Raw genomic sequence first — 13,026 nt, forward strand, 5'->3', positions numbered from 1 at the left:
TGGTTTTTAAATGTACGTTTAGATTCAGGAAGAGACCATGGGCAAAATCTTGCTTTACTAGTGCAAATGCCAATTATTGCATATATTTATGATCAAGAAATTGAAACTTAGCACCCTTATGTTCCTTGTAACCACACATTTAGTGCTAAGAGGAAACACTAAAGAATGCAAAATTCAGCAATGTCTGTGAAGTATGTGTTAGCACAGTACACAGTTTTGCCCCACCATCAGCCAGCATCTTATGACTTATAATTAAAAATCCCCTCAGGCACAAAATAAAATTTGTGAGGTCTTTTGCCAACTTGTGGCAAGCCAAGTGTTCTTTTTCTGTTACTTACAGTATCAAACTTCTTCTCTAAGCTACACACTGAGTGACTTGCTACCACTGTGATTCTCTTTCTTCTCCCAAAAGGCAAGAACCTAGCTGGCTATGCTGGAGAGCATCTAAATTCCTTTGAAGTTGAAAATATATCTTTCTAACAGACACCTGGTCCTAGAATTTCTCACTCTTGTTCCAGTTTCTGTTAAGCCATATTATCTCACTCTTCACATATTCAGGATACACTGAGGATCAAATATTCTAGCTTGGTTGAGAGATGCATAGTACAGCAAGAAAGAAGACAGAAATGCTAACTTCAAGTTACTTCTGCTAACCTTGGAGCTGGTGGGAGGAAGAAAATAATAGATCTGAAATCCCATCAATCTTCAAGATTATTTATTTATTTATTTCACACTCAGAGCTCCAAAAGACTGTTACAACAGCTAGGTAAAGTAAGCAAGCAAAAGTGCTCAAAAAGATGGTTTTCAACATGTGAGCTGCTCTCATGTTGGTTGGCCGAAGCAGGGAGCAGTAAAGCCACCACAGCGGCTCTCTACTGGCCCAGGCATTCCCAGGCAGGAAAGTGAAATGCAGTGCAGCAGCTCAAGTCCTGGCAAGATGGGTGCAAAAGCAGCATGGGCAAGGTACTTCACACTATTCTGTGCTCCAACATTGGCTTCCAACCCTGCCATATGGTGGGTGGTTCAGGGGCTTGAAGAAGCCCCTCAAAGACTGCACAAAACAGCTCGGGTTGGGGTGAACAAAGACAGTAGTGACCCAGGAGCGTTTACCCACTCTCCTCCTCAACCAAAAAGCACAGTCCTCCTAGTCTGGTCCCTAAAACCATGGAAAACACATGAATGGCTTCTCCTGGGTGTTACGGGAACAGAGAGTAGCAATAAGCCACACAACCGAGAAACCTCTTGTTCTTAGGACTCCTTTGTTATGTGCTATCTTCTTATACATGTGGAGGTTTGTGAAGACGGCAACTACTTCATTTTATTCAACTGAAAACACAACACTAGCAGCTTGTCAGCCACATGGCAATCTCTGCTGAAGCTGCTGTATTCCTTAATCTAATTCCATTTAATCCAATTTATTGTCTTAACATGCTGTCTCACTTAACACAAGAACTTCATTCAGGATTACCTCTAAAACAGCTCCCAACCCGGGGGTCTCATTCATTGTAAGAGCCACCTCTGAAGCTATATCTGTCTGCGCAGCATCTGTGAACACAGCACACCACCAACAGATTCTCCTAGAAAACACCCCAAAACCAACCAAAACATGCCAAACTAACATTAGTTGATCATCTCAGATGTAAACACCGGCAGTAATTCCTCTCTTTAAGTAAGGGAAGTCAAAAAGTTTTGGTTGTACATCACCCTAGGCTCCAAAGTAGGAGTTTGAGACATTTATGCAATTACTTATACAGTGACCGAGGCACGCTGCAGAGGCAAGGAGGTTTGCTAGCCGTTTTTCATCACAAAATGGAATCAAACCATTAACATATGGCATGTGATGGAATGAGGGAAACCCTTTTCCAAGAAGGGATACATGTTGCAGACTTGTTCATAGGATTCCTCTCCTGAACATTAGTAGAGTAACTACTAAATTCATCTTCCTGGATGTTGCAGTCACGTCCCACCACTGCTCCTGCTACTTCAGGAGTACAAGGTAAGTATTGTTAGCTGTCTTTACCGCATGATTGAATTAATGAATGGTATGTGTACTCAATATATGCCCAGTCTTTCAATATGGGATTTGTGTACCAAGCCAGTCACAGCATCTGCTGAAGCCACAATGAAATACCATGCATTTTAAACTAACACAGCAATCTGGGCAGCGCAGTTTTGAAAATGAGCCATTTATAGGTGTGAACCATTCAATACTTGAATGATGCCTTCTGATGAAGCGAAACTTCATGTAAGAAAACAAAAAGCATGTTTATTTTATAAACCAACCCTTTAAAACTTAAATCTGTTGCTATTCTTTGACTAGAGGGCAGCCCGTAATTTTGCTACCCAAGAAGTACACAGTGACAATCCGGACACCAAATTCTACATTCACTCACCAAAAGCTCATCATTTAAGTTTTAAAATGACCAGGTTATTAATTTTCCCATTTGTAACACCTCACAAAAGCAAAAAAGAAAACAAACAAAATATCGGTTTGATTTCTGTCTCTCACACCAGTGACATTAAGGACTTTGTCCATGAAACTCAGAGAAATTACCCCAGAATAAAGCAGTAGGACTGTATACATCAATACGTACTGAAGCATTTTCTAAAGGATTTAAGAAATGAAGTTCTTTTAATATCATTAGCAACATGTAGTTAAAAGCAACAAAAGCTGTATATAATGTGGTAAAACACCAGACATTAATGCCATTAAACAAGCCTTACCAGACCATCGCAATTGCTAATAGCCACAGAAGCTCCTGGGATGTCAGTTATGTCTCCCACATATGCACAGTTGGTCCACAGGGGCTCTCGCTTCCATAATCTCTCTGTAGCTGTTCTAGTCTGACTCGTGTTACCAGCATCATTTCCAGCTTCAACAGAGTCTTCATACCACTCCACTACGGCCCCGGGAGCCACTAAATGAGTGTTGGGTTTCAGCCGGAGATGGAATTCCCTTCCGAATGCAGTGACATTAAAATACAGCTGTTTGGGGCTTTGGGATACCTCCCGCGTTGATCTTCTTTGATGACTTGCAGAGAGGATATTGGAGATGTAGCTTCCGTCTGCATTGGTACTAATTGGAATCACTAACCCATACGGTCTCGGTCTGCTTTTTCGTAATTCTGCCAAGAGAAATACCCAAAACCAAACTAAAATTAGAACAAGAGCATAGAACAAGCCTGAAGACTGAAGACCAGATGTGCAGCCACACAAGCGTGTGTCACCAAAACGAACAGTAGATGCAAGGATGCAACAGACCATTGCCTTGGCTGTTACAGGCTATGCTCATTCAGGGAGCACTCCAGCTGCAGCTCATTTACAATATAACACAACACAGTTACTGCATAGTCAGGCCTAACATCCAACGCCAGATGTGTAGGAACCCTCAGCCTCACATCTCCCCTTCCAAAATTCCCAATTTAGGATTCCTGTTAGAGCTACTCTGTATCACTTCAAAAAGTTCAGCTGGAGAACGACAAAAAACTGTACATTTTTTAAAAGGACAGGTGACAGTGCCACTTACCACACCAACGTGCATTAAAGTATCTACTAGATAGCTAGTCTGGTTGTAAGCAAACAGATACAACTGCCAGGTACATGTCACTGCTCTCTTTAGCTGGAACCCTCAGGCTTATAAATTGCTGTATCCTACAGCAAGACCCTTATGACTCTTAACACCATCAATCGTTATTATAAAAATGTTTTGTACTGCTTCTACGCAGACACTGAGAGGACATGTAAGAAAGAAGAAGAAAAGCATTTGACACATCAACATAGAATCATTAGGATTGGAAGAGACCTTTAAGATCATCAAGTCCACCCATATTAAGCAAGGTACAACAAACCAGGGATAATGTGAGAGGAAGGCCACTTCAACCTCAGGGAAAGCATATGGATCACACCAAGGTGAACAAACACAAGAAGCCATGCCCAGTTACACACCTCAAGCAGACACTCACCACAGATGCGGGAATACACACTAAGCACACGCAAAATACCCTCCACATGCCAGAATTTTCAAGAGCCAGGTCTTTCATAAGATTGTTTTCATAAAACTTACAAAGAAACCCAAAAAATATTAATTTACATTTATCTGTGGAGTTTCCTGGGGTTCAGCTTTGCTTTATAGCTGCAGAAGAGGCAACGATCCTTTTGAATACTCTGGTAAGAAATGCCATGCAACTCCTTCATACACCTTAAGCAGAACTGCTTGCTCCCATGTCAAGAACTCTCGTAAGATTTGGAAAATGAAGTGCCATGCTTGGTTATAACTGCAATTTGCATACCTATTTGTGCAGTTTAGAAAACTGAAATAGGGAAAAGAATCCAGTGGTTATCACATACCACTGATAAATTAATTGATGTTATAGCAGCAGTCTAAGCAGTAACTATTCCTTCTATAGATCTCCTCTGAGAAATCCCCTTACTCAGCAACTTGCTATTGCCCTTCCTCTTTGTGTAACTTGAGTAACAGAGGTCAAAACCAACAGAGTAACTAATTATTTTTAAAAAAACACAACACAGAATTGGACAAATTTGTACCTAAAATGTGTGCTTTACTGTAATACACAGAAGCCATGAAAACAGCAAAACTGCATTCTGTTGATAGCTCTCAAGAAACCTTCAGGCAATGCTAACAGAAGCTCAAAGACAGGACCCTTAGCCAAAGCAACACGTCCTACACACAAGGCATGCTTCCAAGGGAAGTCAGTGCTGTAATACTTCTAACCAGCAACAGAGCATCCCTGGACACCTGAATGGTGTGGCCAGACAAGGCTGTGGGAAACCACCTTCCAGCAGAAGTTACCCCAAAGCTAACTTGCAGAAGCGACGGCCATGCAAGCAATGCCACAGGAGAAAAAGAGCAGTCATGAAAGCCTCATTTGCCTATCATTTTTCTGTGGTTCTCACCGGCCAGCTCAGGATTCCTGCCTAATTAGCAGCTGCATGAACTTACTGGAAACCTTTGAATTCTGAATTTGCCTAAGTGAATATAATATACCCCACACCCCCCAGAAAAGCTTCTTTCTATGTAGTACCTTACCTGTATCCCGAAAATAGCATTATTAACCTAAGAGAGTCACTTTTTCCTTCTCCGCCCTCTGCTATTCTCTGGCACTGATGAGAAAAGGAAGAGAATCTTCTCTTCTGCTCACAGAAAGGTCTTCTCCTGTTATCGCTTATCTCATTTCCAGCCCTGCATCAGGACACACACGTGTTTCCCATTGCCTTAAGTAATTTCACATCACTGTAAAACAAGTCCATCAAATGAGTTTATCTTTTCTGCAAGACCTTTGTAATCTGGAAGTAATCAGGACATTCGGTGTCCAATTTTCATCCTGTTAAAGGAGAAGGAGAGAGATTCCCAGGCCACGACAAGCTGTGGGCCAAACCGCTGCCAAGAATTGGAGCAATGCCTACATCTTATCACCTGCCTATTAGACCACGTGAGAGTTAAAAAGACACTTAGCAGAGAAATATTTATTCTTTAGCTCTTCTCTTCCCAAGAGAACTAGCCAAAGCAATATTAGAGTGATACAACTGACACTTTTCATTTAAAAATCTCCACAACTGGGTAGCTCAGATGCTACCACAAAGTGCCACTGAGAACTCCTCAAATAAATACACTTAATTAAAAGAGCTAATTTTTACCTGCTCCCAGTGTGAATCATGCTGGAACTGAGAATTAACAGAGAAAAAGCTCAGTAGCTAGCTCCTCTCTCCTGGTAGCAGTGGCTGCTTATTTTAAGACACTCATACATTCAATGGCTTCATATAACTTGTTCTTTCCCCAGTTTTCTTTTATGCCACTTAGTGAGGGATTTGACAGGAAAACAACATATGATACTAGTAGGATGTATGTGGACATATAAATTCTTGCACTATAAATTAATATACAAATACAATATCCCAGGCAAGTGAAAATTCCTTATCATTTTCAAGACCATTGTTCTGAAAACAAACTCCATGTCCCACAGCCAGCAGTCACCTTGTGTTCTTCAGTAGCAGCCAACACAACCTGTTCTGCAATACACCTACAAGACCAGGCTCTAAAACCAGTATCCTAATTAGGACATTATCCTTCAGATAATTCCCATCTAAAACGCTGGGAATTCTGAGTAAGGATTGCTAATCTTTCTCCTTAGAGAAGGGACCAAACTAAAACTCTAAACTCATTTTTATTAATTAGACACCAGGTCACGACAAGGAGGCAGAGCGGCTGGGTTGTACATCCTAACTGGGTCAAAGTAAAAATCTAGATCCTCACATTCCCTGTGCTTCAGCGATGAGATTTCATTCACAGACTGACATTCCTCCTTTTACCTCGCCTCTTTGTGGCTTTATTTTATTATTTTTTTAAAGCGGGACATTCAGTGCCAGAGACCACAGTCTGGTGATCAAATTCTGAGTTCACCACACAACTGAGAAATTGCTTTGCACATCTTGCAGCAGTATTCCCAGATTTCTACGTGCGGAGGCAAAAAAAAAAGTTATTTTGCTAATAACAAGAACAGTCAGCTAGCCACAAGAGGGTAGGAACAAAGGGTGGAAAATAAGAACTGTCAAGGTTTTGAGTCAGCAAAAGCCTTTTCCAGAGTCTCTGAATGCTGAGCTAGAAGAGGAAATGCCTTTTGTTCAAAGGCAGTTAAAATTAAATGTGACATGACTGAATATTGAAGACATCTAAACTCCTCCACTGACTTATATTACCCTTTTTCCACAGACTGTATGATCTTAGGAAATGCTATTCCAGCTGTAGGTGTTCCCTTTCCTACGCTAAAATTTCAGAGTCAATCTGTTCTGCTAATTCAAAGCTTACAGTAGGGATCAGAGAAGAAACACAGAGCAATAGAAAAAGCACTTAACTTCAAATTTTCTTCATTTTTTTATCAGGCTTTAAACTGCTGCTCCAGTTGCACAATGTTTAAGTTGAAAGGAAGCACTTAAGAAAGAACATCACATTCTTTCATTGTGTGCCAAAACATAATTAGCTAGAGAATGCCTCAGAAGAGGGCTCTCCATACTTTTTTTCCCTCAAATACACATGAAACTGAAGAATTAGTACAACTGGCTCACATCATTTGTCTTGGCACTGTACAACCACTGTGGACAATGAAGGTTCAAAAGTCCTAGACTTTATCACCTGCATTTGGAAGAGCATTATTTTTTTAGGCATACAATTTTGTGAAATACATTGATCAAAAATCATTTATGTGGTTGCTCACGGCAGAATTCCAAATGCATAAACATCCACTTAAGAGAAATTTCAAAAGCACGGTCTAAATTGAAATCAGTGGAAAAGAACACATTTTTGAAAGTTCAGACAAATTATTTCTATGTCTAAACCAAGCTACCCAAGTTTTAAGACATTACTTTTTTTCTTCTTTTAAAAAGTATTTAAACCTCACTGAGTGTTGATTTTTCTGATTATTTTTTGGCTCACACTGCACGTAAATAGACTTTGTTAACAGGACTCTCCTTTTTCCAGCCTTCTGCACTGCAGCCAGAGGACCCACTTCTGTGAACAAAGTAATTTTTAGATCACAGGAGCTCCTTCATCTGTCACCATGACCTATGAAATTATGTCCACTGCAAGTGTTGGCAGCATCGTTTTTTCCCAAACATCTTCTGAGCCACAGCAATGAGACTTAGATTAATTACTGTGTGCAGTAAGCACTCCTGCCTCTCTATGTTGCTAGCAAATTTCTCAATTAGGAATAGCAATGTGGAAACCTATTAAAATTATACCAAGAGCACAATTGTTTCGGCAGAGAAGATGCTGGGTACTGCACAAAGAAACATATGTGCAGGAACTCCTGAGAACATCTCATCCACGTTGTCCCAGCATCATATGCCGAGCCCCTGACATGATGGGATGACCAGTGAGCTACTCTCAGCTTCCAGAGCTCGCCCTCCTCTCTTGGAGGATGTATCCAAATGTGGCTTCTAACGTCTGGAAGCTCAGCTACCTCAGCAAAAAGACTGGATCTAACATAACACGTCCAGAACATCACTGTGCCTGCCTCTTCTGAAAGGAATTCACAAGCTATGATATAATCAGATTGCTGGAGGGCAGACATCCAGCTTTGCAGTGGAAGTACTGGGAAAAAAATAATTACTTGCTGCTATAGGAATTAAGAGGACAGCAATTCAATAAAAAGGTGCCTCATGTTCTGAGAGATTACCCTTCTATCCCAGAGATACCACAACAGGATGAGCACAGAGCTGTTCCTGTCACTTAGCAAAGTGCTGCTTAACACCAAGACAAGACGGTGCAGTGACAAACAAGACGACCCTAGCTAGGGTTTTGCCACCACTGTTTTCTGCCGTTGTCACTGGCTGCTGGTTTCCAGAAATGAAGAAGCACTTTTGGTCCCTCTCAACAACCTAAATCTCTTCAGAACTACCATTCACTCTGTATTTGGCTGCCTTTAGGTGGCAGAAATGCCTAGCGAGAAAGACAAGATAGAAAAGGGGGATGGTTTTCTTGAGAATTCCCCCACAACTTGGCACCTCAACAGGGATGAGGCAACGCAGTACACTTCAGCGCTAGACACTGCAAGTTAGATGAATAAAAAGCAAGGGACTGCAAGAAGAGAGGATCACATGGTATATACCACTCTGTAGCATCCTCAATTCCTTCACTTCACTGTCAGCTTGTGCCACGGATAGAGAGAGCTCAAGAAATTCTTGGTGGTATTTTCACCGTCTCTGCTGAACTGCAGGCAAACGTGCTCTATCCAGGCGGCAGGGCAGCCTGGCACTGCCATTTTGCAGGTCAGACACCTGAATTTTCTTCCAGAAGCAACAACGAGGCTCTGCTGCGTGGGAGGCTGAGGCAGGAAAAGTGAAGATGCAGCACCAACCCGAGTGCCAGAACCTCCAGGCTTACTCTTTCACAAGTGACAACAGTATGATTTCCTCCTGACCGTTTCCAGGCATTTGCAGTATGTTTTGCATTAACATGATTAATTAAACTTGGGTAACTCCCTACCTCTATAATACATTCTGTACTGATATTAAAAAGAAAATAAATAAAATCCTATATGCTTTAATTTGTCTTAAGTGACTTTCCAGGTTATGAGAAAAGATTAGCTGCTGACAGCAGCCAGCCCTGAGCCAAATCAAAACGTACAACACCGATGCAAAGTGACACTTCATAGGGACTTGAAAGTAGGACAGCCCATTTGGAGGCAATCCGAATGCAGGTTGCACCATCGTCATTAAAACTCTAAACCGAGTAAGCTGTAGTTTTTCAATCAGAATTTACAGGATCAAATAAATAATAAGTCTTAAAGCAAAGCGTCAGACAAATCCCAATGACTCTAAGTGTTAACTGGCTATTTCTGCTTTGAAAATTCAGATTTCCCCTCAACAAAGCACCATCGATCCCTGAAAGCCAGAGCTACCCGCAAACAGTCTAGTCTTGGAGAGCCATCAAGACTCTCAGTCTTGCTAGCCTGAACCAAAAAACTACCGAGGATGCAGCGTGGCTGTGCTGAGGAGACAGAGATGGGCCAGCAGCTCACTCCTTCTGGGCTCCCATCGACATTGAGTCCCATCCCAAAGGGGTCCTGTACTGCCTAGCCGCACCACGGGACACTTGGGACCATGGACTCATGGATCTGCGAGTGGACAGACCCACCAGCCGACGTTCTCTTCACCTCCCACCTGTCCTTAATTTTTTCCACGACCTTGAGTAGAGAGAAGAGGGGAAAAAATAATTGAGAGACAGGTAGAGGAGGATGAGGTCACATCAGCTGCACAAGGTTCCCAGGTGCCATGAAACCAGGCAGACAGCCCGTCCCACACTGAGCTCACGGACCTGGGGCTCTGCATGGGGTGCCCAATTCACCCTCTGCCATGCGGTTATCATCTCTCTCCTGCAGTTCCTGTGTGCCTCAAATGTTCCTGACTACAGCAAAGCTGGGAGCATGAAAGAAAGGAAAAAGCTAAAGGACAAAAAGTGATTTTCCAGATTAAGGAATTTTGTCTGATGTACTGTGTAATTTAAAAGACGCATTCCTGTATAGCTTATGGTTTCTGAAATTCAAATACAATCCATTTCTCATGGAAACGACTGGAAATAAAATACAGGATCAGCATACCACTGGAAAAAAAGTCTGTTTGCCAGTTAGGTTTAAATGTACCTAACTGTCTCAATTCCCATTATTCACTGATCACAGTGGAAATCAACCTAAGCCCAGAAGAATGCAGTGCCAGAACTGAAATTGAGACAAGACCTCCAAAATTTAGATAAATACTTGAAATTCTTTTCGGAACAAAACCTCAGTTCAAAACCTGAACCAAAACCTCAGTACTGGAGGTCTAACAACGACTGGAAATAGAATTGCCTGGGGTCTGTTCCCACTGCTACCGCTCCTCTCCTTGAAAAGCTCCAGAGCACACTCCGGCGTGCAGACACTCGCACTCAGCAGCACATTGTTAAAAGGCTCATTTCACAACTGTGCAAGCTAAGGAGTATGTGAGACTCCATACCCTTGCACTAACACCCTGGGAGAGGGAACACCAGCTTCCACGTCCTTCCACAACCTTCCTTCCGCAACCTCTTCCATCCCACAGAGCACTAAATTATCTGTTAGTTTAAATGAAGGCAGATCTCCTGAAACTAAACTGCCTGTGCATGCTCCTAATTATATGAAGCTTCCTGTCTTTACAAAAGAGTCAGAGAGCAAGTACCCCGCAGGCACTAACAAGCACCTTTCACTCCAGTACCCTCATTCATCACAGACACCAACTTTGCTGCTCTACAACATCTTACCTAAGTATATCAGTTCTCAACGTGTTGCTGTCACTAGGCACACAGCAAGCACCCTGTGCCACCAACAGAACACAAAGAGCCCTCAGCATCAGACAATTTTTTTCCAGCTAAAAGAAAAGGTTGAACACTTCCAATACAGAAGAAAAATGCTATGAAGACATGATTGGTGCCAGCCAAACAGAGTAGGCATTTCCTCCTTGATTCAGAAACAAAGAAACGAAGACAAAGCATCTGGCCCAGAGCTGATGTGCCATTCTATTCAGAGGGCCAGTTTAAGCATCCTGCAATTTCTAACTTCTGTGGGTTTATATTTAAGAAGGGAGGCGCGGATGTATTGGGATGCAGGAAGGCGTAAGGCGAGAGCACGCAAGTTCAAGTCATGCCACATCCCTGCACAACTAAAATGCTCCTGGGTGGCAATGGTGCGGGGGTACACGAGGGAATGCTTGCCTGCATATAGATAATTTTTTCCAGAAAAGACACTAGTTTGTTGAGCTTACTACTTTTATTTCTATTGTGATAGCAGCGATAATAGTTAAAAAGACTTACCTATTTGGATCTGTTGTTCTTTACCAGCCTGCAGAAGAGAAAAGAAACACATGCACAAAGTTGTTAGTGTCATCGCTACGCAACATGCGACAGTAGAGTGCTTCGAGAAGGCTGAAAAATTACTTGGTCGGTATTGCACCATCTTTTTACATTTCTGCTTTTGGTTTTCAGGGATGGTGTTTCTCCTTAACTGCACAGGCAGCTGTTCCCACCAATGTACTGACAGAGCCTATAGGAAGTTTGACATAAATAGAGCTGCTAAGAAATCCTGATGCTAAACAACCCATTCTATACACCGTGATGCTGTGCCAAAAAAAGTTCAGCGGCCCAAGGCAGGCCTCCCCACGGCACGGGGGCACGGCTGCCGACAGCTGCCCGTCCCCTCCGTGCCAGAGGAGGGGAAAGGCAACCGGCCTTGCCCCGCAGCGCAGGGCCCGCAGTCTGGCGCCCGGCCCAGCTCCAGCACGGGGCACCGGGCGAAGCTCCCGGCCGCGGCAGGCCCGGCCGAGGATGCTGCCTGCCCGGTAAAGGCTGCCCGCCCCGCCGGAGAGCGGACAGCCGGGTGCGGGCGTCTGCGGGGTGCGGTAGGGGAAGGAACACGCTCGGGACAAGGAGGGGGGCACGGCGGCGGCTCCCCAGCTGTCAAAGCCCATCTGCAGCCCCCGGCCGGTGCTGCCCGTCCCCCGGGCGACAGCAGAACGGCGGCGGGCGCGTCCCAGCCCCGACAGCCGCGCTCCGGCCGAGCGCCTGGGGGCAGCCGGGGGCCGGCCGGCCGGAGCGGGCAGCGAGGGAAGGGGGGGGGGGCAGCCGCGGCAGCTTCCCGGGGCCGCTGGCAGAGGGACCCCGCGGGCAGGGCAGAGGCCCGCGGCTGCTCCATGCAGGGAGAAGGGAAGGGAAGGGGAGGGAGGGGAAGGGAAGGGAAGGGAGGGAGGTCCGGCCCCCCCGGCCCTCACCTGCCGGCTGGCTGCAGCGCGGACCCCCAGGAGCGCGGCTGCCACTACCCACAGGGGCAGGAGCACCATCACGAGCCGGCCGCCCGGGGACCGCCGCCCAGCCACACCGCACGCTGCCGGCCCCGCTCCTCCTGCCGGGCGCCTTCTCCTTCTTCCTCCTCCTCTTCGCCCCTGCGACGGCGGCGGCGAGTCCCCCCCCGGGGCCGCCCCTGGCAGCGCAGGCTGCGCCCCGCTAGCGCCGGCGCCCCGGGGCCGGGCGGGCGGGCTGGGCAGCGGCGGTGAGGCGGCCAGTCTCCGCGCCGCCTCCTGTTGCTCGCTGCGCCCTGCCTGCGCCGCGCATCCCGACCTGCGCCGCTAATAAAGCCGCACCGGCCCCCGAGCGCGGCTCCGCCTTCGGCCCGGCCCGGCACACCGACGTCAGGGGCCACCACCCTCGGCACGGCACGGCCCGGCCCGGCCGCGGGCTGAGGCGGCGGGGGCAGCCCTCGCACCTGAGGCGGCCGGGTGGGGTGGAGGACTGAGGTGGCGGGGGCAGCCCCCGCACCTGAGGCGGTGGGCTGAGGCGGCGGGGGCAGCTCCTGCACCTGAGGCGGGCTGAGACAGGGGGCTGAGGTGGCAGGGGCAGCCCCCGCACCTGAGGTGGCCCGGCCTACCATCAACACGGCCCCTGCATGCACACACAGAAACCCCCTCATCTACCGGCCCCTCAGCGTGCTCAGCCCCCCCCGCTACTTCTCA

At 45.9% G+C, this 13,026-nt stretch overlaps 1 protein-coding gene across 2 annotated transcripts in view; it reads right to left on the reverse strand.

The window, feature by feature from the left end:
- Positions 1-12,627, reverse strand: part of ADAMTS3 (ADAM metallopeptidase with thrombospondin type 1 motif 3) — a 132,406-nt gene extending 119,779 nt beyond the window's left edge. For both annotated transcript variants that reach the window (XM_040586538.1, XM_040586528.1), the window contains exons 1-3: positions 12,289-12,627; positions 11,336-11,363; positions 2,725-3,125 (exon numbers count right to left, since the gene is read on the reverse strand). In XM_040586538.1, the coding sequence (XP_040442472.1) occupies positions 2,725-3,125; positions 11,336-11,363; positions 12,289-12,357 (498 nt within the window). In that variant the 5' untranslated portion in view covers positions 12,358-12,627. The remainder of the gene's footprint in view (positions 1-2,724; positions 3,126-11,335; positions 11,364-12,288) is intronic.
- Positions 12,628-13,026: the final 399 nt, after the last annotated feature.

The sequence above is a fragment of the Falco naumanni genome, chromosome 1 (genome assembly GCF_017639655.2).
Source record: "Falco naumanni isolate bFalNau1 chromosome 1, bFalNau1.pat, whole genome shotgun sequence".
In the NCBI taxonomy this organism is placed as follows: Eukaryota; Metazoa; Chordata; class Aves; order Falconiformes; family Falconidae; genus Falco; species Falco naumanni.